This window comes from Larimichthys crocea, chromosome XVII, assembly GCF_000972845.2.
Source record: "Larimichthys crocea isolate SSNF chromosome XVII, L_crocea_2.0, whole genome shotgun sequence".
NCBI classification, from domain to species: domain Eukaryota; kingdom Metazoa; phylum Chordata; class Actinopteri; family Sciaenidae; genus Larimichthys; species Larimichthys crocea.
In genome coordinates this window covers 8,538,339-8,564,596 of record NC_040027.1, presented here as the reverse complement: position 1 = coordinate 8,564,596, position 26,258 = coordinate 8,538,339, and the positions used below count along the sequence as shown (strand labels likewise).

Sequence of the window (26,258 nt, the reverse complement as noted above, 5' to 3'; positions counted from 1 at the left end):
TTTTATTTTATTTTTTAATCTCGTTGCAACCTTGCACCGGTTTGTTCTTTTAATCCTCGGGCTTGTGCTTCCACACTTAATCCTGTGCCACTCTGTATTTAAAGCCTTGTCCATTTATGATGCACAAGCCAACATGGACTTTTTATGTTTATCTACCTTCTGCCATGTCTGTGCTGCCCAAGAAATCAGGCAAATAGAACACCAGTCCAGATTGCCTTTTGTTTATTTCCTTGTTGAGAGCTGACAGTCAGCTGTTTAAGAGCAGCACACATAAGAATACTTTCACCTCCAAGTATGAACTTTGTTTTTGCCAGTAAAGTTTTTCCCATTAATGCTCGATGAAAGTATTATCAGTGCACACACTCACCTGTCAAAACATGTCACATGGCTGTCATAAACTTGTTATTTAAGCTTAGACGCATGTCAGCACCAGCAGGAACATAAACACAACATGAGACAAAAAGAAAAGACACCACAGTGAGATGAATCCCTCCAGCCCTGCAGTGTTTATTATGCAAACTTCTCCAGACAATAAACCAGAGGTCCAGACATGCAGCCCCGGGGATGGATGTATGTGCTGAGCGTATGCGCGTACCCGCGCAGTAGCAGAGATAACTGGCTTCCCGCGTGCTCGCCTCGGCTTGTACGTGCTCTCTTGCATGCATGATCACATTAGGGCACCAGGTCATCCTGTCAGGTTTTAATTAGCAGCCCCCACAGCTGCTTGGCGTTAGGAAGGAACATCCAGCAATAAGCAGGTTACGGCAGAATGAAGCTCGGATCAGGCCTGAGCCTGAACAGACTGTGGCAAGTGTTACAGCCCCAGGCGGAGAAGAGCACACAGACACAAGGCTTGTTTAATATAATCCCTACATGAGAGGCTGTAAACGATTCTTTATTGCCAAAACTGAAATGTAATGTGCTGTAGAGTCGTACCTAATCAACGGCTGGAAATCTCATAATTATGTTTCAACTGAAAGTTCAGTTATTAAGACAGGCAGAAAGCTGGGACGGAACATTAACACAATTTATGGGGGTTTTATTAATGAGGGTTTTGTTGTGACTGAAGTCATGTTGTCTCTGAACTGGAGGAGGGATTGCCATGAACATTTGTACAGACACTTCTCTCAGATAATGAATCCTTATGACTTTGCTGAACCTCTGACTTCTCCTAAAGCGCCTCCAGCGTGTCCGATCTGTCACTTATCCTGTGAAATATCTCAGTCTGCTGGAACTAAGACGGCTCCTAAATGATGCGTCCTGCTGACTCTGACGGTCTCTCTTCCTTCGAGCACCACTGTGAGTTTATGGTTTTTAGCTTGATTGTCGAATGGACTGAACAGAATCATGTTCCCTCCTCAGGATGAACTGTAATCACTTTAATGATCCTCTGACTTTTCATCTAGCTCCATCTTCAGGTCAAAGTTTCAAGTTGTCTACTTCTTTGGTTCATAAACAAATACCTGAGCACATTCCTGTTATTATTTTGTTTAGACCCTTAACGGGTGAAAGGAAGTAACATAAAACCAGGTGTTAACGTGTAAACAGAGTTATTTATCCAACCAAATTTTGGGTTAATTGAACAAACGAGCGGTGAGGTAAACTAAAGGAACAAAGGGCGATTGGCGGGTCGGAGGAAGGTGCCGCTCCAATCCTGGACCTCCGGGCTTCCAGGTAAGGCCCGAGTCAGGTGACCACGCCTCCTTCAGCGGAAGCCAATCAGGCGTCGGCAGCAGCCACACACCTGGACTTTCATACCACACAACACTACACACAAGGATATACCGGGCATGTGTTTAGAGCTCATAGCACACGTTACACTAAACTATAACTGTTCATTTTTCTTTGCGTGACGTGTCGGAAACGATGTCGAAGGGGCTAAAATAGGAATACTGAGAGGTCAACACTGTTTAGGCCTATTTCTATGTCGAATCCACAACCAGTCCAGGTGCTGGCATGGCAGCACTCATGAATTCAAGGCCTGAGGTGGGAAATAAGAGCCTCGACCCCACTGGAATGTGAAATGAGGAGGTTTGTGTGCAAAACTATAATATAGGCTACAGTATCCAATCTTATATTAAAGTGACGCTTGCAGACTTGCTGCTCTGGTTTTTATGGTCTGAATTTAATACCAACTTTAATTGGTTGTAAAGTATTATAATCATAATTACTTACTTTGAAACTCCCATATTTGTCCTTTTTTAATCTGCAACCCTGATTTAAGACCAATTTTTTTTTCATTCAACCATTTTTTTAAAACACGTATACGTTCATCACTCATTCAGATCAGTTCCTTCGACAACAACAAAGTTCACACGTATCGTTCATCAGACTGTGCTTGTTTGACGGAAATGTGTGGGTGGACGTTTGATTTAGGAACAGATGGACGGGAACTCTGTGAGCTCAAGTGTTTCACCTTTCTTTATATCTGTGTGGAGTGGGTACTTGAGTTGTTTGCAGTAATAATTACAATAATTACGACTGTCTGTTACATTTCTCACTGTCGGCATGAGGCCTCGTCCTAATATGAAAAAGTCCTTTGGAGTATACGATGTCCAAGTTTAGATACGGTGGCGACATAATTTCAGCACAGACTTGGAATTTAATAAAAAATGAGAATCATATTTGCATAATTTTTATTAGACTTGACTTTTTATTGCTTTTTTAATATGTATGCATTTATTCAGCATACATTTGAATGTACAGCAGCTCTTTGCTCACTTTCCGTTGTCCTTGGTTCAGCTTCGTGGTCGTATTTGTTCTCTATGCAAGAAGAGCTTAAAAACCGGAGTCGACTTCTTCGTATGTGTGGACACATACTTCACCAATCAAGCTGATTCTGATGATAAAAGAGGATACACTTACCAAAAGTCAAACATACTCTTGTCTCACTAGATTTCCAACTTTCCCCTGAAAAGTTGTTCATCATTGTACTGCAGGTTTTGTTTTTTAAACCTCTGGTTCGTGAAGTCGAGGCCGGTTTTAATAGCACACTTAAAAACAACAGGAGCCAGCCGTGGTTTAGAATCAGGTACACATAGTGCGATGGTACAGAAAGGGCCAGAAATGATATGAGAGGAGGGGGGGGAATGAAGAGGTTCTGGTTCTGAGGGATGATTGTTGTTCTGAGGCCTGCGGGGCAGAACATGGAGGGAGCGGGTCAGTAATGTATTGTGGAGCTAATCCATTTAGGACTCTAAAAACAAATAGTGAGATAAGAGCCAGAACAGGAGAGATGTGTTGTCTTTTCTTTCTTCCTGTTTAAAGTCTGGCAGCTGCATTTTGAACCATTTGGAGTTTAGAAAGGGGTGGATGAGTCAACCGCATACACAGGGATGGTTCTTCAGTGAGCACGCACTGTCTGGGAGCTGAAATTGTCTGTCACCCACGTGTTGTATATTTCAAAGATAGAGCAGAGGGGAAGCAAGTATACGCTGTCCTAAAATAGAGCCTTGGGGGATGCCACATTTAATGGGAGCAAGAGATGAAGAGCAGAGGGAAACCATTTCTAACAGAGGTCCCTGCAGACAGACAGACAGACAGACATCATCCTCGAGGCGTTTTGAAAGAACCACATGGTCGATTGTGTCAAATGCTGCGCTGAGATGGAGCAGGACTAAAATAGCACAGGGACCAGAGACAGAGAGAGAGAGAGAAATGTCTTTATGTTCCATCAGCAGAGAAGATTCACTGCAGCGCGAGAGATCTAAGACCTGATTGGAGTTTGTCGAAGATGCTCAATACGTTAAAATAGGAGATTACGTCAAACTGGGTGTGAGAGGTGAGATCTTATCAGTTTTGACAGGGAAGTAATTCAGGAAATGTCTCAGGTTTTAAAAATGGAAGAGGGGAGGAACAGCAGGAGTAGAGGTGGAATTCATTGTGTGGACAGTTTTGTTAATTAGTTCAGGGGAACACTGTGACTTAGCTGTCTTAAAGACTTCATATAAGACCTGAGTCTTTTTCATTTTTACTTTTTTCGCCTACTTGAGTTGCTGGAGAAGAACAAAGTGGAGCAAAGAGAATGAATATTTGAACACAGTGACTTCAAATCAATGCTGCAATGTTGCTGTGTCTGTGCTGGATGTTTGAATGGGGTGATAGTTAATAAATAATAACTGCTGTTTTTTTGTATCTTTCTAATCTGAAAAGAACGAACTAGCCAATTTATTGATTGTGTTACCATTTCTATTTGAGTGAAGTTAACATTTCTTTCTTTGTCATATCAAAGATGCTTTTTAAGCTTAATAGTTAAGAAGAACTAGTGTTCCTATTTAAAAGATAAAATATAAAAAGGATCATTCTTCAAGGAGACACTTTTTGTCATCTTAATAAGACAAAGCTTGATTGACTGATTTAATTTAAAGTTTAAACTTGATCTAAACCCACATAATCCTGTTTTTTAATAAGCTGCTATACCAACGACGTCTTCTCTTCATGCTGTCTCAGAGGATTCATCATCCTGGTCAGAATAAAATCCTGGATTAGACACCAATCCATCTCATATTTGAAATTTTCATCATTATGATGAATGTCACTACAAAAAATAGTGACCATTTGTAGGTCTAGTCCAAAGTGTGAAGCTGCTGGTCGTCTCTCAGAGTTATCCAACATTTTCTAGACTTATTAATTTTAGATGACATGATACAAATTCACACTGGATTTATTTTTCTTGCAGACTCCTGTGTTTCAGCTGCAGAATCCAGGCATATAGAGGATGACATAAAGCAGTATATAAGACAGACACTAGAATGCATGTGTGTGTATTCATCATATCTCTTTCTCTGAAGAAGTTTTCCTAAAAAGAAATGTAACCGCAGTCAGCCTCACAGACGAAGAATAAATCAGCAGCAAAGGATGAATCGCGGTATTCAGTTCGGATTCGGTTTTCAAAGAACGACCCTTTTTGGGTCTGCATGGAAAAACTCCTGGAGTACTAATCCTGCTTTGAAGCGCCCGTATGGGGGTGCTGGTAAATTATTAACCCAAGCACTTTAAGAGGATTTTTATATCCTCAGCATCGTTTATTCTATTTTTGTGCCTTTCCTAAGCCGCCAAGCAGGCAGACGGAATTAAGAGAAAGTAAATATTTAGGCAGAAGATTAGATTTTAGTAAGCTTATTTACTGTAAACTGGCGTCATGGCCCAAAATCTGTTGCCCATAAAAAGACATGAGTTAGGCTGAGTGTGAATGCAGCTACAGTAAACAGCCTGAACTTCATGGTGGTGAATTGAATCCACAACAAGGTGAACAAATCTTTTTTTTAATGAAAATGTTCTGAAGAAAAATTAAAACCTTTTTAGGGTTATTTATGTAACGTTCAGAGAACTGATAACCCCCTTTAATATAAAAAACTGCAGTCATCGTCCTGGGCATCAGTCGAAAGTGAAATGAGACTGAAGTGAACGCTGGAAAATAAATGACATGATAAACAAGTGAGCGAGCAAGCCGAGGTTGTTTACAGTTTACACACGGTAAGGCTGCGTGGAGGCGCCACTTACAGACCGATGATGGATTTACGTGTCCGAAAAACGAAACTGTCATGCACGCCGCCACCAGGCTCCAGGAAGAGGAAACACACCTGACACACCCATATATGCACACACCCCGCGGCCCGCAATCACTGCACCTGAGTGCTGATCATTCTGGCTGGTGAAAAGAGGGGATGGTAAACCTTTGAGCTGTGTGTTTGTGTGTGTGTGTGAAGATGAAAAGATGCTCAAAATGTTGCAATAAAATCTGGATGGGAACCAACAATTATTCCGCAAACAGGTAGTCTGTTACATTTTTGTTCAGATGTCACGTTTCAACAAAAAGTACAGCCACAGAACGTCGTCCAGCGATAATTACATAATAGTGTTATACTCTGATGGATGGCAGAGACCGCTTCATCTGCTGATTATAGATGATTACTGTGTGATTATGTCATGTCCCCTCGTCCCTTCCTCGTGATCTGAAGCTTTGTTACCAGATAATTATCGTGTAACCACGAGATGTAAAGCTTCACACTGGAATCGAAATCCATGGTGACTTATGTGATGCACTGATGAATTGGTACAAGTTGTCCAGTACTTTATTACTATGAAATGGTTGCGTAACTGCTGACTATATTTTCAGTGGTACTCTGGGTCTCAGGCATGTTGCCCATTAATGCATGGTTGGTGGTTCAATTACTGACCTCTCTGCTATTCAGGTCAAGTGCCCTTAAGCAAGAAACACCAATTACCAGTAACAGCGAGACAGGCACCTTGAATGGCAGCTCCACAACCAAGAATAAAAACTAGACAGACGGGTGGACAAATAAAGATAAATAAATAAAATAAAGTCTTATTCAACAAGCTGCCTGCATGCATTCGTGGAATCACACTGTGGCTCCGTCTTTTGTTAAAAAACGTCCTCTGCCAACTTAAAAATACCTCTTCAGAAGCTTACTTAGCTTCTTGGCTTATTGCACCACCATTAATAAGAAGCATCTTGCACTCACTAACATTCTGTTTCTGTGAGTAATGTTATTTGACATTACCGGTTCTTGGAAAAAAGATTTATGGACTAAATTCATCCTCGATCCTCGGAGAGTTGGACAAGTTCGAAACAGCAAAGTACGGAAAAATGCAGGTCAGCATGCGGACATAGAAAAAGAAAATGATCAAGTGCAGCCTCATAGAGTTGTTAGACTGTTAGTCAAACTCAGACTAACCACACAGAGTTCTGATCATCCAACACATCATTTTATTTGTGAATAGTCATAGACGATATAAATAGGACAATGACGTTATTTAATAAATATACATACAGTTTGTAGTTCATCACAAGATACATTTTAGTGAGCAAGGCCGCCGGATATACATTCAATGAAAATAAACACACCAGTAAGTTCCCCCTGCACGAATGACAGTAATAAACATGTGAACAGAACAGCGGGGGAACCCGTCCAAATCAAACGACTCACAATTTGACTTTAATCGGCTGCGGTTAAGTGATTATACGACATGCAACAGAAAATCGATACAGAGATGTTGAAGCATGCTTACAATTCTCACTAGAAGTACACACAAAGTCAACGTTTGGCACGGTGCGGATATCTTCTGTATTACAGCACAGCCATGCTGAGAGAGTGACGACAACACGTCAGTATCCTTTAGCTTTTCCATGAACATGTGATGAGTCATACGGAGCTTGTAGTAAATGTACTAATACTGATAGGTTAGTCACCTCTACTCTTCTAACAGTTCTCACTGATTTTTGGTGTCTGTGTTATAAAGAAGTCGCTACATTGCGTTGTTTTTAAAGGTGTGTGTTGAGTGGAGGTAGCTTCAGATTTAGGTAGAGTTTCTGTTGTGGGTCTGGCTATGACTTGAAGAGCAGGTGAAACCAGGAGCTACACTTCATAATGCAAACATCTGTACGTACACTGATATATTTATTTAGTCACTTAATCTTTTTTTGTGATTCGGCAGCTGATGGTGAAGACAGAAATGGGCAAATGTGGACATCACGTCAAAACTTTAAATGACTTCCAAGAATTAACAGCAAGTATCAAAAAAGTTATAAATGCTTGACCATGTGTCACGTTAACTTTTAAGTCACCTTCTTAACCTCTGTTTCTTCCGTTCTTTAAACACTGGACACAAACCAGACCAGCGTCTACCTTCTCATACATTTTCAGTCTTTGGCACCTTCCTCTACTCTTTCCTGTTCGCTCGCCGTTTAGGCGCCACCGGTTAACACCTGCCTGTTCTCCGCAAAGTCACAGTTTTTCTTCTCCTTCTTCTCTTGAGAATTGGTGGTCTGGGTCTGACACAGATCCTGGATCAGTTTGGAGTTGAGGAAGCGCCTGTAGGAGTCCTTCTCCATTAAAGTGTAGATCATCTTCTGAGCTTCGTCGAAACACGACGGGCAGGCGCTCTCGACGTTCTGCTTCGTTTCCTCTCTGGTCGCTGCATCTAAGTTTACCTGAGAGGAAAGAAAGGGGAAAGATTAAGATACTAAAACAAAATCTGCATTTTAAGACCATGAACATAAAAGCTTATTAGCTTTTATTGCTCCTGTAACATCTAAAAACCTAAATTATTGGAGCTATTGTTTATGTTCAGTGAATTTTTATTGGTTTTGTTAGTGGCTAATTTCAGTTTTTGGCAGTATTGTTCACATTTTAATTATAAGGAGAAGCTCTGCAGCCTTTCAATTTGATTTTGTGTTTTTGATTTTCCATGTTTTCAATAAGAGGAAGCCCAGTGGACTGAAGTCAGTGTTGCACAATTAATAACATCTTCCTTTTCTTAGCTTCTCTTTAATCACCTTCCTCAGACTCGTCTTTCATGATGTAACATGTGGATACAGGTTCCTCATACAAGCCAAGATGTTTTATATGTACAGATAAAAGTCAATACCTCATTAGGAGCATCCACATCAACGTATTGCTGGCAGATCTGCTTGGCTCTGGTCGCCAACTTGGAGGGGGCGATCTTCTTGTAGTCTTCGCAGGCGACCCAGAAGTTCATGTTCTCCTCGCTGAACTCCGACTTCAGGAAACTCGTGAAGACGATGCGACCCGCTAATGCAAGCAGAAAAAACATGTTTCTGTTTAACATCCAATGCACCTCAAAGACCCAGTGTAGAGGTTTAAGGTAACACACAATGGCAGGGCCGAGTCATGTTCATCATTAACTCTCTGGGCTTGTTGTGAAAGCAATTGATTCGGGCATTGATAGGACCCAGAGGGTTAACGCAGAGTAATAAATGCTTTTCCTTTAAAAGACTAGGATCATGCAGCCATGCCCGAGGTATTTCAACTGACTGCAGAGAATCAGTTACACTGGTCGATTTCAGGTACCAACACCTGCAAGAGAGCTTCTCATCCATTGCAATGGGTGAGAAGGTCTCTTAAAATTTGTTCATCTACCAAAGAGAAAATAACATCTTTCACGGTTCCTGGCTTTGGTTGTGATTGCTGCATTTTTGAGATACAGAAGTGTTTTCCAATAACCAAACCAGCCACAGTACACACAGACCCGCTCGGGTCTCTGTAGGATCATATCTATCAAAAATGATTAACGTCTGCAGCACAACTGTCCCAAAATCCTCTGTGACTTAAGAAGACGGATGGAGGGAGACCACTGAGGCCACCTAAAGATAAACAGAAGAAGATGGGACCAATGAGAGCTGACGAGAGTCGAGAGGAAAGACGGAAGGACGATGTTGGAGGTCAGTCGATGAGGTCATGGAATGAAGCGGGTCAGGACTCAGCTGGTTCCCGCAAGGCCATTGCTCCTGTGTGTGTGTGTGTGTGTGTGTGTGTGTGTGTTGTGCTTAAGTCCTCTGAGAATCACACTCACGTAGACACAAACACACTCGGCACTGGTCAGCGTTCTCTAAGGGGCCATCAAGCAGTGTCTAGTGACACGTAGCAGAAGACCAGAGCATGAGAATGCATCAGAGTGTGTGTGTGTGTGTGTGTGTGTGTGTGTGTGTGTGTGCGTGCTCACTTTGCATCCAGCCAAGTCGTCTTTAACTTTCTCTAATGTGTCAGAGGTTGGTGATCCTACTTAATTAATCACTGTGAACAAATCTTCTACAGTTTTACCGTAAATTTGGGGCCTTCCCAAAAGTGAAGTAACAGATGAAGCGTCACTGTCGAGATCGCCAAAAACCTTACTGGCAACCAATAGAGAGGAATGCGAAGGTCACGGCCTCGTCTGATAATATTCCCATGATTACAGTGCTGTCATGTCACATGAGAATGGTGATGTTTGGTTTTTTTAATCGAGTTCTTCTTAATCGAGATTACTGTTTGGAGAACTAATGACTGCCAGCGTCAGTATTATTATTATCATCTCATTAGTCTTCGACTTCAAGCTTGAACAGTTTTCTTTCATATTGGTTGTGAAGTAATAAGATAACACTTACTTTCACTGCTCATCATGTGGCTGAAAGACTCCTTCCATTTCCCCACCTCGGCTGCAGCAGGCGCCCTGAAAGCACAGACATGGAACGAGACGTTTAGAAAGAGAAAAGCTGCAACATGCATGCTGCGATTTCTCTGTAAGCTATACGGTGACGGAGACTCACAAAATTCACGTTGAGGCTGTATCTGATCTGGTTTCATTTAGAGTTTTATCATCTATCATCAAGTCTGCATAAAATCCATTCATTTGTGCATGTAAATGAGGTTTAATCAGCTATGTGTCGCAGCAGTATTTGCTCTGTTGAACAGGTGAAGAGGGCACCCTGCTGGCTTCCTGTCATGTCGAGAAGTATTTCCAACTTTCAGACGTTTCCCTTTGCTCCACATCCCAGCTGCACCAATTAACTGATCAATACAGGAAATCTAATCACGCCAGCGTGCGTCATCTGTCCAATGATGCCTTGTTAAAGATTTCATCACTGCAGCATTAATGGATGTAATTAAATAGCTACACCCAGTTAGAAAAGAGTCATGCACAGCTTGTCTTTATGCAGTGAGTGGTATGTGTGATGCTGCCGCTGCTGCTGAACACTTTCATTTATCTCTGACTGTCTGAACGGGTTTCATGTCACTGCGAATGAAAGGTCCGGCTCATTGTTATTGTTGCCAACCTGCTGACGGGAGGTGATTATCCAGATGGGAATGCAATTAATGAATTCACGTGCATGAAATGGAAAGCTTGTTTATTAAATCACGATCCGTGTGAATGGGGTCGAGATGTCTTTTTTGAATTCCAGGAAGGGAAGAGTGAACATTTGTTTTTATGAATTCATTCACAAATTGCAGAGACATTAATTCCTCTGACCTCTTTGCAGCGGCGGCGGTGGCGGTCTTCTCTTTCACTGGCTTCTGATCTGCTGTTTGGGCTTCAGGCTTCTGGAGCAAGAAGCTTATTTTGTGCTTGATGTCTTTGGCACTGTGCAGAGACAAGAAGACAGGAGAGTCAGTCCAACGCATTTGGGTCATAACATCCAAGTGATTAACAACTGCTACTTTTCTATATAAATAACTGTTTACAAGTCATTCACTGATTCAAAATTACAATATCTCAATATAAAAAAATCATAAAAGAACAGCACACACAGTTAAAGATTTTCAAAAAGCTAAAACACTTTTATCCACCTGTCTTACCTTTTCAAGCACGTCGCTGGAAGTGTTGCAAGTCCTTTACACATGATGCAGCCTTAAAGATCCAAAGGCAGTAGTGTTGTTGTGAATGAGGAGAAGGAAGCAACAGTGCGTGAGAGTTTATACAGCAGCGTTCTCCAGGATAAGACACTAGGCTGTGGGTGTCTCCACCCCCAGCAGTGGTTTTATAGCTCCGGAGTGCACGATGACAGAAAACTGACCAATCACATAAGACGGGGGAGTGAGAGAGAGAGAGAGAAGGAGAGAGAGGGAGAGACAGACAGGCAGAGAAATTGGGGGAAATTTACAGCAGATGTGATCGTATGTAACCAAAACAGAAAGGTGTTTTTCACTGAGGGGGAGGCGACGTCTCCAGCTTTGAGGAATCAATCAAGTCGTGTCTCCATGGAAAGAAACTTCAGGGAGGTATTTGAGGGGTGGTGTTGTTGTTTAGTTTCGATTGGTGCTCGTACTTCAACACACAGCAGTGAGAGTTTACAGGCGAGTCCCTGAATAAAACCCTTCTTTGTGACCCACTGTTGTACTACATCGTGCTCTGCAGGGGTCATTCCCTGAACAGAAAACTCTGAAGGTCGCTCTGCGGAAGATTTTTAATTATTGTCCAATAGCATTGTCTTTGCATCTTTCATGCGTGACCTTGTTCGTTCTTACGTTGTTACATACCTGTCACAGCAACCGCGTGTCTGAAGTTTCTTTACAAATCCCAAATAATGATGATTTCAAAAAGAAAACACAGACTGAGGTTCTCATGATCATGCAGTGAGGAAACACCAGAGGCAGGTTAAAGTCTGTGTGAAGTCAATTCAGAGATTTCTTTCAAAACGCGTTAAATATGTTGGACAATAGTTGAAAAGACTTTGAATGATGTATCTCTGAAATGTGGAGTTAGAGGTTCAAACTTTTTTACCCCAGTTTTCAGTCTCAGGATTTTTGTGGGCGGTCCTTAAAGGGTGGCTCGATGACACGCTGAGGCCGCCCTGAGCAGAGAGACAGAGATGAATTCACATTTAGTCCTGGAGCTGTGAATTAATTTTTACCTGATTTTTGACACCTCACTTCATAAACTCGTCGATATTTGTAATCATTCAAATTTGGCTGGGTCTGACAAACTCAGAACACAAATATTTTCTGACTTCACATGGAATTAAATACACATAAAACACATTATTTTCTGACTTCACATGGAATTAAATACACATAAAACACATTCTTTTAAATGACGCTGTATGTTAAACTTATATTTATTTATTTCTATATGTTCTACCTCAGTCGTGTTGAGCTGAGCTATAAAAAAACAATCTTCATTGTTCTAACTGAAAAACTGTCGACTGATAAAACTGTGAATGTTGAGTCATTGCCAACTAAACCTCACAAGGACAAAGCATGAATCAAAGATGTAACACTTTGTTGTTTTTCATGTCCGTGGATCTGTGTCACCGCCGCCCTCCACACACTGTACCACACACTGTACACACTGTTGTTTTGATGACGTAAGGCGTGCGATCATAGACAACACGTTCTTGTTTTCTTCTCCAGAGGCCGTCTTACCACCATCTGCAATGTATTTGACATTTGCAGATGTTTTTTTTATATGGCATTATGCTTCAGCGTTGTCCGTCACCAGCCTGCATACTTATTTTAATACTTCATAAAAACCTGCATATGGTTTCAATGGGACATGTGTTACAGCAGATCTTTGGGGACCTGCATGTTGAAATTCTCTTTCCATTTCTGACCAGGTCTAATAACTATAATCAACCTGCTCAATCAGCGATGAATACAGAGATAGAACAAATAGGAAGTGGCACCGCAGCTTGAATAGGACTGACCTTTTGTATCCGCTGCTGAGCAACAGTTAGAGACAGTCCAAACCTCGAGCACCGCAGAGCCACAAAGCTCATCCATCTCAAGTCTGATGAATCCTCGTCCTCCTCCATCTCTAAAAAATCACATCAGACCCTCACCGACAGCTCAAGACGGGATTATGTTTCCTAAGAATGCCTGAATGTGGTTATTATTGTTTTCAGGTACAGACACAGAATTAATACAGAGGTCTATGTTTACAAATCAGTGCAGAGACACTGCATATGAACCATTAGCTTGAGTGTGGGCTGTGATTTGTGTATCTTTGACGTCTAACCAATGTGGAGTGCATTTCCTTCCTCCAGTTACATCCAGCCTTGTTTACATCCTTGTTTACATCCCGAAGGATCATTGCAACATATCTGGGCTTATTTCTGCCACCTGTAGATCGGCTGAATAACATGACGCCTCTGGTGCATGTGTATGTGTTACACGTGTGCATGCATGTGCAGGATCCAAACGAAACAGGCTCCATCGTGCTACTCGAAGACCTTCAGGTTGAAGCTATCGCATAAGACGAATGTGAGGACATGCTCCTGCTGACAAAAAGTATTTTTTGTGTGTTGGGAAAGGACAAAACTGGAGGTGGTTGCTTGGCAGATTGTGTGGAATTTACACTGGAAACTGCTGCTCACATCCTGCCTCCTACTAACAGTCGAAATTGTTTTTTGTGAACTATTTCCTCAACTGGCAGATCAGAAAACACTTGATATGCACCATAAAACAGTATTACAATGTATAACTTTTCATATATTCTTAATTTAGACAACAAGAAATAATCAACATAATCAAAACTGGTTCAGCTGTCATATCTTGATGCGGTGGATCGATTTAGGATGACCGTGTGAGAGGCGTTATGTTTGAGGATATCCAACGTACAAAAGTCGGTTTATAGATGAGATGTCAGGTTCTGTGCCTGAGCTTAACCGCCTAGTTTTTGGCTGACCACACAGTGTTTAGGGGTGTGATATCATTTATAGTTGAATATGAATGAAATATTAAAAACATAATCAAAACCTTGAGCTGCAGCTGAAGCACGCCTCTTTGTTTTGCAGTAGAAGCACTCGAGCTCCAATTATCATCCCGACACTTCTTTGTAAAGTACGCGTCGGGGGAATGCGAAGCCTCTCAGACACGAGCCGTGCAGATTGGTTTCATCTCAGCGTGAGAGGACAAACTGTTTCAACATCTGCATCTTCACTCGGAGGTAATGACTAAATGAGATCAAGCAGATGTATCTCCGAAGTCGAGAGGTTAACCCTCTGAAGAATGCACCTCGTGTCTAAATCTGTGGCTTTCTTTTTATCTGATGCCTAAAAGCACATTGGATTCTTTTTCTCTGAGTGATTTATGAGCAGCTGAAGCACAAATGTACCTTTCCTGGTATTTGTAAGCCAACATATGTAGGCATTTAGAGCGAGGACGGCTGCCAATGGCCACACGGTTTGAATTCATTCGTTCTTTAAAGGGAACCGAGTTCTGAAGACTTCACTACAATCAGAGAGGAGGTCGTAATGGCTGCTTGTGCATTTGGCGAATGGTATTTTAAATGATAAATGTGCTTCCTCCCTATAATCTATAATAATACAGAACAAAGACCTCTGTGATTGCTGAGAAATTACATCCGTAGGAAAATGTCACGCATGAGAAATGTATTTTTAGGGGAATACGATGCTTCTTTTGATGACATTTGTGTCTTTATTTAATTTATTCTCACGTCACGTCAGAAGAAAAGTTCATACATATATTGTAGCTGCAAATGTTCACAGCCTACACGTGCTTCTGACGCACACGGTGCCTGAACGTGATTCCTTTTTTTAAACACGTGGTTAGCGTCGTAACATTGTGTAACTTAAAACTTAGTCAATCGTGACTTTTGGTTTTCTGTATCCAACCTCATGCAGACTCATTGGAGAAGCTTGGTGCTTCTCTTGCTAAAAGATGTATGTGACAAAACGTTGGTATTTAAAGTCTCGAGAGTGAGAACGGGTTGTCACAGCCAACAGATTACCTGGACTGTCTTAAATGCATCTGTGGAAGTAAAAAATGGTTCAGATGTGGCAATTAAAAAATGATTAGTTTAAAAACACACAACCTGTATACCTGTCCAAAAACTCCACGTGCAAACATCCATTTATACACTTCGAGTAAGTCAGTGGACTGTAAGTACCCACATGAATCACTGTCAAAAAGTTGAGTGTGGGACGCTGGACACGTCTCACCCTCTGTGGTCGCCATTTCGGCCGCATGGCTGAAGTGGAGGGACCACCGGCATCGTGAAAATGGAGGCCAAGTAAGCTGCTGGAGCTGAAGCGGTTGTACTGAATGCTACAATGTACAAATGAAGCTGTACATGTGTTTTCTGTTTTTAATTCTGGCTGTAAGGCTCGATGTACTCACAACGTCCTTAAAACAGCAGCACCGAGCTAATCATGTGTTCTTCATCAGCGTCTTTTCTCCTGTGTTGGCTTAAAAGTTCATTCCTGACTTTGTAAGACTATTTTTCTTTCCTGAGTCAAAAATATTTCATGATTTAAATGTGTTATAACTTACATGACTTAGACAAAAACATTTTCTTTTTTAGAATTAATTGTATTGGGTGGGTGATTTTTGTGACCCTTCTATTAGCTCTTAACACCGGCACTGTAACGCTCACAGATCTTCCAGCTACAGTGTAAATATGATGTTTGTACATGAAAACATAATAACTAATACAGTGTCTTGCTGAGCTCTTCTTTCTCTGAATAGTTTTCCATTTTTATTAAACAAAAAAATCATATCACATAATGTCATTTCTTTGTTTCTGTCCTTAAATGCAGACGTCTTCCCAGAAAATTAAGAAGCATTCCTGATAACACACAGTGTAACACTGCAGCTAATTAGCTACATCTCGTCTGCGAATCGATGTTGTGTTGGGAAGACGGAGATGGGTGCTCATGTTTGTGAGTTAGATGAGGTCGAGACTTGGGCAGGAAAGCTAATGTAGAATTTGTTGTCTGCTGTGTGGCTCAGTGTGACTGAGATCTGCTCTGCCTGAATCTAAATTTCTGATTCTGAAAGGAGAGAACAGGATCGGTGATTCATAAAACAGATATGTATGCATGGAGCAGATGAAACAAGGTGGACCTCAACATGTAAAGGCTCTATTTGCTTTCTGTCAGCCAGGGGCTCATTATGAATTCTGGCTTGCAATCTCCTGCAGCTAACCGGCGCTGATCCAGACGGCAGGATATGATTAGAGCGCCAGAGGCCAGGCTTACACAGCAGAAAGGTGATGATGGCTCCTCACACACACACACACACACATGGACACACATCGCACCTGAAAGAGCCAACCTCATCTCTCAACAGGCCTTTTCAACCACAACAGCATCTCATTAGGTGGTGTAGCAGCTATAGCCACAGATATCCAGGCGTTAGGTAAGACCCTGTCGATGGACAGCAAGAACAGAACTCAGGACACAATTACAGCAGCAGGGTAATGTATTAATCATTACTCTTTTTAAAAGCAATACCTAATTATCACCCTTCCCAACAGTCATATATTATATATTTGAATGTGAATGCCGGGGTAATCACCCAGTAAGAGCAGCTAAGGCTGCAAAAAACTAGCAGTTTCTTTCTGCAGCCTATGAATCCATCGAAGTTATGGCGAGATGAAAAGCACACCTGGTTCAATCTTCTAAACAACCTCTGTTCACAAATCATTGATTTACCTGTTCGTTCTTCTGTTGCCTGTCACTGGTCCGAAGGATCTGTCTGAATGATGGAGAGGCAATTTCGTCTAACACACATCCAGACACAAGCCTCATTAGTTCTTTGTTGCTGTTCATCATTTCAAACCTGCTTATTGTAGGGTTACCGCCATCCTCCTCGGTCACCAATGTTTGGGACGAGCTTTACGGTGTCGTGACCCTCGTTGCAGAGGTTTCAGGAGGTTTAAGCAGAGGACGTCTGGAACATTACCTCTACATTTGACAAAGATGTTCTGATCACCCTTCCCTGATAAAATCATAGTAATTGGAGACTCCAACAGCCACAGACGTCTTTTCTTTGAGGGTTATTTCCACGTCGTTGTAGGAGTTTCAGGTGTTTTTTTTCAGTGTAGCTCTGTAACATTACCACTATATTTGACAGCAATGGTCTTGTCAGCTTCCCTTCTGAGTATTGGAATAATTCCAGCCATGGTTGGACTGGGAACAAAATTTGGCCTTGGGGGTTTTTGTCTGAATCAGCCCTAACCCCTTCTTTCACTGGACCCCCACAGTGAACCTCCCTGAGGGTTATTTTGGAAAGTTTTCTTAATGCAGATCATTCATGAAACAACTTTCAGGGAGGTTATGAGTTACTGCCCAACACTGTTCAGCAGTATATTTTACATCTTTGATTGGTTACGGTAGTGAAACATCTCAGGTATACATAAAGGTTTTCCGGACAACTTGACAAATATTCAATTAGGAAAACAAAAAGAACTTGACGATTTAATATTGTATGAGTCGTATGTATGTACAAATGTCCGTAAAAAAGTAAGTCTTGGGGAAAGAAGAAACGTTTGTCTTGTCAGTTCACACTTCTCAATCTGTTTTGCTGTTCACAGGAAACTGGAATCTTACAGCTCGACACTCCTTTGTTGCCAGAGGTGAAGAAGTACACGCTGACCCAACAAGTCCTAAATCCTCAAACTCAAAACTAGGTCAGTGTTAGGGCAACTGTTTGGTTCGTACGTTGGGGAAAGATTGCCTCAAAGCAAATCTTACTCACACTGTAAAGTCCATCTAATTGTGAAACGAAATCAGACTGTAGGTAAGAAAGGCAACTATTTGCACACCCATAAGAGGTCTTTTGATATAAAAAGCGTTTTATGTTGCAGGATGGAACATCCTTGAACATTCTTGTATCACACTCTTAAGTTAGAGTGACCTAATACCACCCTTATTTGTAGGCCATGTGTTGACAGTGTTTAAATAAAGATTCAGAGTAGAAATTCTTCTTTCCGCCTGTCGTGTTTCCAAAGCAAAGCGTCACAGACTTCCAGCCCGTTTTGTTTTGACCAAAACAAGACGCCTGAAATAACCTGAAATACTGCTAATCTCATCCAGCTACCAGGCCAGTAGGAAGGCGATCATCCGAGTCTAAAATACAGTGTGTTAATGTGCGCTGGTGTGGGTCACGTCATATTTACAATTACACTGATGGCTCCAAAGGTTAACAGGAACAAAGGCAGCATCAGGGCTGCGGATATAGACCCTCATAAACCACATCAAGTGACAGAGAATTGCATCGGTAAAGTGGCTCTGTCTCAATAAATGATGTCCTCTCCTCATCCCCGCTGATCTCACAGCTCCTCAGAGGAGGGACAGCAGGGTCCTTCATAAGCCATCAGCTTTGTTCCCATGAGTTACGCAGAGGACAGTTAGCAAAGGATAATTGCAGATCTCATATGGTCAAGAGCTCCATCTGTCTTCGCGGGAGACACTCGACGTGACGGGTAAATCTGTCAGGAGGGCTGTGGAAATGAAGGGGAAGCAACTATCAGTCCCAGTCTGACATAATTTTCCCATTATGACTTGGCTTGTTTACAGTGAAAGCTCTTGAGAAAAGCAAAAGCAGTGGCTGGCATAACATTTCAAAATATCCTGATTACTCATGGAGTAATGATAACAGCTACGCATCATATGAACATTGCGTGGAGAGGCCATGACCTTAGTCTGTTCATAATAGTTTGGTGGAATACATTCACCTCAGTTGTCCTCCAATTATGACTCACCAGGTAAGGTGCAGCAGAGCAGTATACACTTTGAGACCTTTACCATGACAACCTGCTCGATACGTCTTCCCATTTCACACCTCTTCACCTCTTTTGGATTAGAAATGGAGAAAGGTGTGAGGAAGGAAAAGAAAAAGGTTGTAATGGTCAGAGGAAGGTGGTGAAGCTCGTGATTATTAACAGAGTCTCTGAGCTACAGCTGCTGCTGATTATTTACACATGCTTGCACATACAGATGAAAGGTTCATGTTGAGTTTGAAAAAATAAAATCACATTTGTATGCAGATTGTGCCTCTGCAAAAACCAAGTCAACCACTTTGAATTTGTACGACCACGAACCAAGTATATGAATCTATGATATGTTTATGAACCAAATCATGTAGGTTAAATAAAATTCTCATTGTATCTACACTGACGCACTGTTGAAGTGGTGATATACACACTTGCATTGGTCTTTTTATAGAAATAATCTCTGTCTATGATTGTTTAGGAGTAAACAGTAATTCACTCTGTCAGGATCGGGCTTTGGCAGCAATTGGGGGCTTGGAAGGTGTCGGTAAGAAAAGGCTCTATTAGAATAACTCAGAATGAAAGAAATGAATGTGACTTAGTTCAAAACCCATGATTGCTTATGCTTATCAAGGTACACTGGGACATGACTGATGCATAGAGACAAACCTATGGGCAATCATGAGCCACTAATTAAACTATGAACATGAACTAGTTCATGCAAACTGTTGCATTAACTTGCAAAACACTGCCTGATGTCACCAAATGGCTACATGTGTGCTGTTGCTGCAATGAAGGCTGAATTCCTCATGTGGACACGGTGCAGGCCTCTCTCCGTCAGCCTCATAAGGACCTCCACGGGGCTACAACAGTTGTTTATGAAAGCGTCACATATTGTAACTGAGGAGATTTGTCTTGCATGACACTTTAAACACTGGCTGGTTCCAATAATAAAGGCTTGCTCAGGGATTACTGTAAAGACAGCTTTCATCGTACGCCCTCGGTCGTGACTATTAGCACATCAAACCCAAACAAAGCCGCTGACTTTTCCAGCTTCGGGTAAATGACCCGTAACACAGAACTCGTGGTGCTAGTACAAGAGGGAGAGAGGAGGTTACAGCGGCCGTGGCGGGCCATAATGAGCTGTGATGGGTCTACGTGTGGAACAGCATGCAGGTTAAAGATATCTATCAGAACAGCTGATGGTGATCAGCCGTATTCACAGCTTTGATCTAACACGATCATCGTGATGATGGATGAGTGTGTGTATTTGTATGGTGTGTGTGCAGATTTAGTGCTTCACCTCCTCGTCTATAACTCATGAACACCTCTTGAATCCCTTTGACAAACGATGTAACGCTGACAGGCGCACACAAGGCCACGCTTCTGCTTCTTTGGCTTGATGCTAAAACTAAAATGTCATTGCCAATCTCAGCAAGGCCAAGCTGCTGCCATTGTTTGCAACAGTTGGAGTTATAACAAACCAAGTAATTGAAAACAGATTGCTGACGCTCTCTCGTTAATGCAGAAAAAAAGACATCAGCGGAGTTAACGAATGTTTAATTTCCCTTCCCTTTGCTGCTGAGCCCAGTTATACCGCCCACTTGCCGAGCTCCTGTTCTGGCATGACACCAGCTCAGCATTCCCCTGCAATTTGGGCCTGAAAACCTCCTGTTCCTACCCCTGTGGTAGCAACACAAAATCTCACATAAATATGCTCCTAGGTAAATCATTTGTTTGTGAAACCTCCCGTCATGACCAAATCATCACTGTAATAGTGTTATGCCACATTTATTATGCTCCACAAATCAAGCTCTGCTGGTCATCTGGCTGTTGACCTAATGGTTCAAATTTAATGGTTCATAAAACAGCCACTGCTATTTAATTTAGTGCACACATCATCCTTCCATAAATATCATCATTATTGCAGTTATGTCGACAATAAACACTGTCTGCTACGATCAGACCGCGGGCTCCTCGGGAGACAAACTGAAAGTCTGCACGCGGCCTTTAAGTGTTTTCGGGTGACCGACGGTCAGCCATGTCGTAGCCACAAGCCACAACTGTTGCACTGAAGGACGGTCTGCGTAATAACAAACGTCAGGGTCTCTCTCACATGACAGGAAAGAAGAAAAAAAAGGAAACTGTGCTTTGCTGTGATAACGTCAGAGCGCGTATGGTTTATAACGCATCCAGCATGTCTTTAATATCAGCAGACAGCCTGTCAGAGTCAGAGCACGTGTTTCTGCTTTCTGCTGTAATATATATTAGTGGTAAATATCACCAGGGGTCCCAGAAGAGAAGTAAACAGTTGATATTGTTAGCAGCATGACCTCAGTGAAATCTTTATCTGTCCCCAAGACTTACAAAGTTTTGTATTTCTACAAATGTTAATAAAAAGTCAAACTTGTCGTCCTGAACACGAGCTGTAAGTCAAATAAACAACAAAAGAACAAATACAGGAATTCTATGGTGCTCAATGATGCACAAATAAAACAAAAGATGGTGCAAAATACTTTTTTCCACTGCACTGCAAGAACGTTAGGTTAGAAAGTGAGTTCAGCTGAAAACATTAAAGAACTTTGGTGAATCCATTTTTTAGTTTGCAGTAATTAAATCTGATGGAAGCTGTAGTAGCCGGGGTGTTGATATTTCTATTACCCCTAAAATCTCACCAGGTGTGTTGCATGTTGTGGTCATCGCAGCGATACGTGGTCGCTCTAGTCAATGTTTCAAAACCCCACCGGCTCCACCGTGGTCCAGTTCAGAAACGGGTCTCTGCTCAGCTGTTTTTGACGGACGCCACGAGCAACCCGCACCACTTTCCACAGAGCACCTCGAGCTGACAGGAAGCCAGACACAGAAACAGCATAGAGAATCCGGAGGATTTTCAAAATAAAATACCTCAACAAAGTACGTAGCATGTTTACACATGTAGAAGCATATTTAGAAGAACATAAACCAGGAAAATTAGCAAATCTGAGCAAGGAAGGAGGAATAAAGGATTCTGAAACGCGGCGTTAGTCGACCTAAAAACAGCCTGTGCAGCTTCCCGTTAGTTCTGATTGTGAAGTATTTTTCCCACTAGCTGAAATAGTCATCAAAGTGCTGGACACTGGACTATTTTCTACTGTTAGCAATGATTCAGATGTCTAAATGTCAGGCTGTTTCCTTTGTGTTTGAATGGTACAAAATGATCTTTGTATTTTAGTAGATAAATAGTTACTCTGTGTGTTTGCAAGCAGTTTAGGTTAAAAATTGTTAAATGTTAAATTTCTGTCTTCTTTTTTTGGTGAATCAGCACTGACTCAAGTGTCTACAATTCTGGGATCTTCCATCCTTTCAAAGGCTTCTGAAAAACTTGTTAAGGCTCAGGCACAGCTTATTTAAGATATACTATATGTTTGAAACCATAAACCATGGCTCGTTTGTAGAGCAGTTCACACTCTGGTAGAAGTATGTAAGGGGATGTTGCACCACATCTAATAAGCAATCTACAGAGTTACTTCACCAATGCGAGCGAATGCACTGATTGTGGCAAAGCCTTTCTCTTGTGCTGCTGTAATCTGACTCTTAGAGGTTCAAAGTTCAGCTTTAGCACCTTTATCATAAATTATTGTGTGTTGTTCCACTTCAACAATTAGTCTCTCATCGTCCATGCTGAGACCCTTTGATCGATTGACTGCTCACCTGGTGCCAATATAAACTGCGTATTGTGTTTTATTTTGAAAGGGTATTCCGTTGATTCTGTGTCGGATTTCCTGTCTGGTGCAGTCTGCTCTGTTGACCTTCACGCGGTTTAGTAAAGGCTCCGTCAAAAACAGAAATGCTAAAAATGCTTTTTACCGCAATTTGTTGTCCGACCTGAAATTTAGTGCAAAGATAAGAGCATTGTAAACAACAGTGTAGAATTCATTTGCCACTGAAAAACACTGAGATCTCACATGGCTGATAAAACTCGCATGCATGAATCAGCCACAATTGAGTTAAGACAGTTAAGTGACTTTTAAGAAATCCAGATGACACTCACAATAACAATAAACTAGTTATATTCTGTGTTTTTTCAGTATCAAGTTTAGAATCCTGCCTGTTTCTTAACTACTCTAACTACTAATCCAAGTAAGAACCGCTCAATAATGCAATTTGAGGATGGAACAACTGTTTTCTGTTTCACGTCAACAAGTCAATTTTGCCATCCCACATGAATTATTCAGGCACAACATGTACTGTTCTTTCCTTTCAAGGCTCAGAATCAGAGAGCTACATCCTTTAAAGGTCATTCAATGCATAATCACGTCACAGTAACTTGCAGCGGCTGCACAGCTTTTTATGGGTCCAAACTTTCAGTGGTGAGGAAATACTTCTTGATTGATTTAAAAATAACAATACAACTCAATAACTAGTGGAAGTCCTGCATGTAAAATGCACTTTACAGTGCGATAAGAAAGTACAAAGCAGTGAGTGCTGTGACAATTCTTCAAGGGGTAGATGTATCATGTCCAGATGTTGGTAGTGTTGCAGAGGAGGTCCTCTCTGAAGAGCTGCAAGTCTTCAGGAGGATTGTGAGGTTTGGGTTGGTTGTAGATCAGGCAAACGCCGCGTTCTGGATCATCTGAAGGGGTTTCACTGCGCAGGCTGGGAGGCCCCTTAATGGTGCATTACTCGATATTTGTCCACTAGAGGGCAGAAAAACTCAAACATATTATCACTTTATTTAACTGCTATGGCTTTTTACTGCAGTTTATTTAGCATAGCACATTTCACAGAGTTAGAAGAGCAAAATGATTTTTGAAAAATTCATATAATATAAAGAAGCAAGCAATAAAACATAAGCAACAAAGTCTACAGCAAGAATCAAAGTCACGATCACCTTTTGCTTTCAGTCGGGCACGTGGGACAACCAGTATAAGCCCCTGTCAGAAGACCTAAGTGACCTACTAGTGATATGAGGCAGCTGGTGCCTGACAATGCAGGGCTCTATATGTGATAACGAGAACAATAAAATGATTCCTGAACTTGATGGAAAGTCAATGTAAAGCTGATAAGGTGGGTGTGATATGAGTTGTTCTTCTGGACCTGGTGAACAGCTGTGCAGCACCATGTTGGGTCAGCTGTAGAGGATCCAGAGACGCCTTGCTGAGGTGTAATCTAAACAGGATGATATAAATGTGTGAATGATCATCTGAAATTTAGGTTGTGACACAACAGCCCTGAAAGTGAAGGAGGAAAAAAAAAAACAACGGCTTAGATTTCTAAGACTGAACTTTACAGCTGAAGAGAGCGACCCAAAACACTGAGCAACCTTTGAAGCTAAACAATGATAAGGACCTCTGTCTTCTGTGTTTACCTGCAAAAAACCTGGCCAGCCATCCGGTCCAATAAATGCAGTGGAGTAAAAGAACATTCTCGAGTACATGCATGTGTTTCTGCTCCAGTACTTCAGTGTTTGATCAGTCACCTCTTTTTGGACACACTTATGTCACAGCAGGTGTTTTGTTATTGAGAGCTGATGTAAGACATGACATCATGGATTGGTACATTTACTTCCTCATACTGACATTTCACCAAAACAATAAAAAATAAATAGAACATCTTATGTAATACCCAAAAGAGATTCTTGTGTGTCAGGGACGGTTTTGACATACTGTTCAGAGCACTCGCTGAACCTGAGCTGTATCTCCTCGAGGGAGGACTGGACCCCCCAGCACAGTGAACACATGATCCCAGAGGGCCAGCGCAGAAATGGGAAACAACACTAGGAAAAGAATTGAGTGGTCTCACTTAATAGTCTGCAGAGATGTGCAAAAAGGTAATATGGTCAGATGAGTCATCCTTCACCATACGTGTGTACACGGGGTACACGCCACGTCTACAAGGGAGGATTTGATGACTGAGTTATGCTTTGATTTATTTTTCTGGCGTGGTTTTGGTCCCTTTTAAAGAGAAGGGTCACTGCAAATCAATATTGTTCTGGCTGATCACAGTGATGATTTCTATCCTGATAGTTCTCTTCCACGTTGATAATGTCTCTGATCTAGGGCATGAGGGGGTCACTGAATGGTTTGATGAAAATGATGTAATCACATGTGACGGCGTTCAGTCACCACATCTGAACACACAAAATGGGAAACTCTCTCTACATAAAAACACCAAATGAAGGAATATCCTTTGGAAGAATGGTGTTTAATCGCTCCAGTAGAGTTTAGAGACTTGTAGGATCACTGCCAAGGCAAATAGAGCTCTTCTAGTGACACGTGGTGGCCCAGTTTTAGACATAAAGGCCTGAAATTCAATAATATGTGGTAGTGATTGATGTAGCAGGGCCCTTGGACCTCTGTGGTTCCCAAGCCAAGTCCTTACAAACTGAACTACTTCCGCTGCAAGCATGGTTTTTCCTGTCGTAGCGGTGGTCATCAAGCTGATGTTGAGTATTTGAAGTTTATTATTGCCTTGTATAGTAGAGGTGTTTATTATCTCACATGCTATTATTTGCTTAGGAAATGTGAGCTGTAACATGTTTTCATGATGTAGCTGAGAAAAAATGTTATTTTAATGGGGAGGAGGACTGGTCTGTACACTAAAGAATGTCTGATAAGAGGTGTGGATTCATCCGAAAAGCTGCGGTATGTCTCAAAAATATGGTACGAATCCTCACATATTTCTTTTTACACAAACACAAGAGTCCAAAACCAAAGTGAGCATGTGACAGATCAAATTATTCTTCTTTCAGCTCTGTGGCCTGAAAGGCAGATGAAATAAAGTGTCTCTCAGTGATGAGCCCCAGGCAAGAGCTGCAGTTGTTCATCGTCTCCCGCTTGACTCATTCTTCTTCTGGTTACAGCCTTCTGACATGAATCACTGTTGATAAATCAGCTGATCGGTAATGTCAGAGATCTGTGTGTGTGTGTGTGTTCAGGATGCCTGAGGTAACGACATGCAGGCACTGATGCAAATGCACTGGAATAAAGTCATATTTGGTGATTGAGTCAGTGTTTTCCCGGAAGATTTCATCTCTTTTACTGAACATGTTCATCTTTTGGTTAATTCTGAATTGTGGCATTACATCAGACTGGTAAACAACGTACAAAGTACCTCCATGTGAGTCTGATGTGGCAAAATACTCTAGCACCACCTTGTGTCTGATATAAGACAGTGTAGGCTCACAGTAAATCCCTGAGAATACCAGAAAACAGGAATTCTAGGAACTTAAAGGAACACTTGGCATGTCATACGTCATCACGTTGTCACACCTATAATCATACCCAAAATATCAGTCCGGTGGTTGCTGCCATAGTGCGCTATAAGAAAAATGCTAATAGATGAAAACTGATGTTGTTCTTCATGCTTGGTGGTCACAAAGAACATTCATTTATTAATCCACCAATGGGGACATCGACATGCAAATGTGTGGAGATGGTGGAGTGACTGGAGGCAGTTAGCAGTTTGTTGCCTTGCCTTGTGTAAAGTACAAGTAAATCCAGACTCTTGGTGGAACGTCCTCCCAG

At 41.7% G+C, this 26,258-nt stretch overlaps 1 protein-coding gene across 1 annotated transcript; it reads right to left on the bottom strand.

Moving 5' to 3' along the window:
* Positions 1–6,707: 6,707 nt before the first annotated feature.
* rgs4 (regulator of G protein signaling 4) lies at positions 6,708–11,248 on the bottom strand. Its single transcript, XM_027290637.1, has 5 exons — positions 11,097–11,248; positions 10,771–10,881; positions 9,908–9,972; positions 8,392–8,555; positions 6,708–7,954 (listed from the first exon to the last, which is right to left on the bottom strand). Exons 1-5 carry the CDS (start codon positions 11,138–11,140, stop codon positions 7,709–7,711), a joined length of 630 nt encoding a protein of 209 aa, XP_027146438.1. The 5' UTR covers positions 11,141–11,248; the 3' UTR covers positions 6,708–7,708.
* Between the last annotated feature and the right edge of the window lie 15,010 nt (positions 11,249–26,258).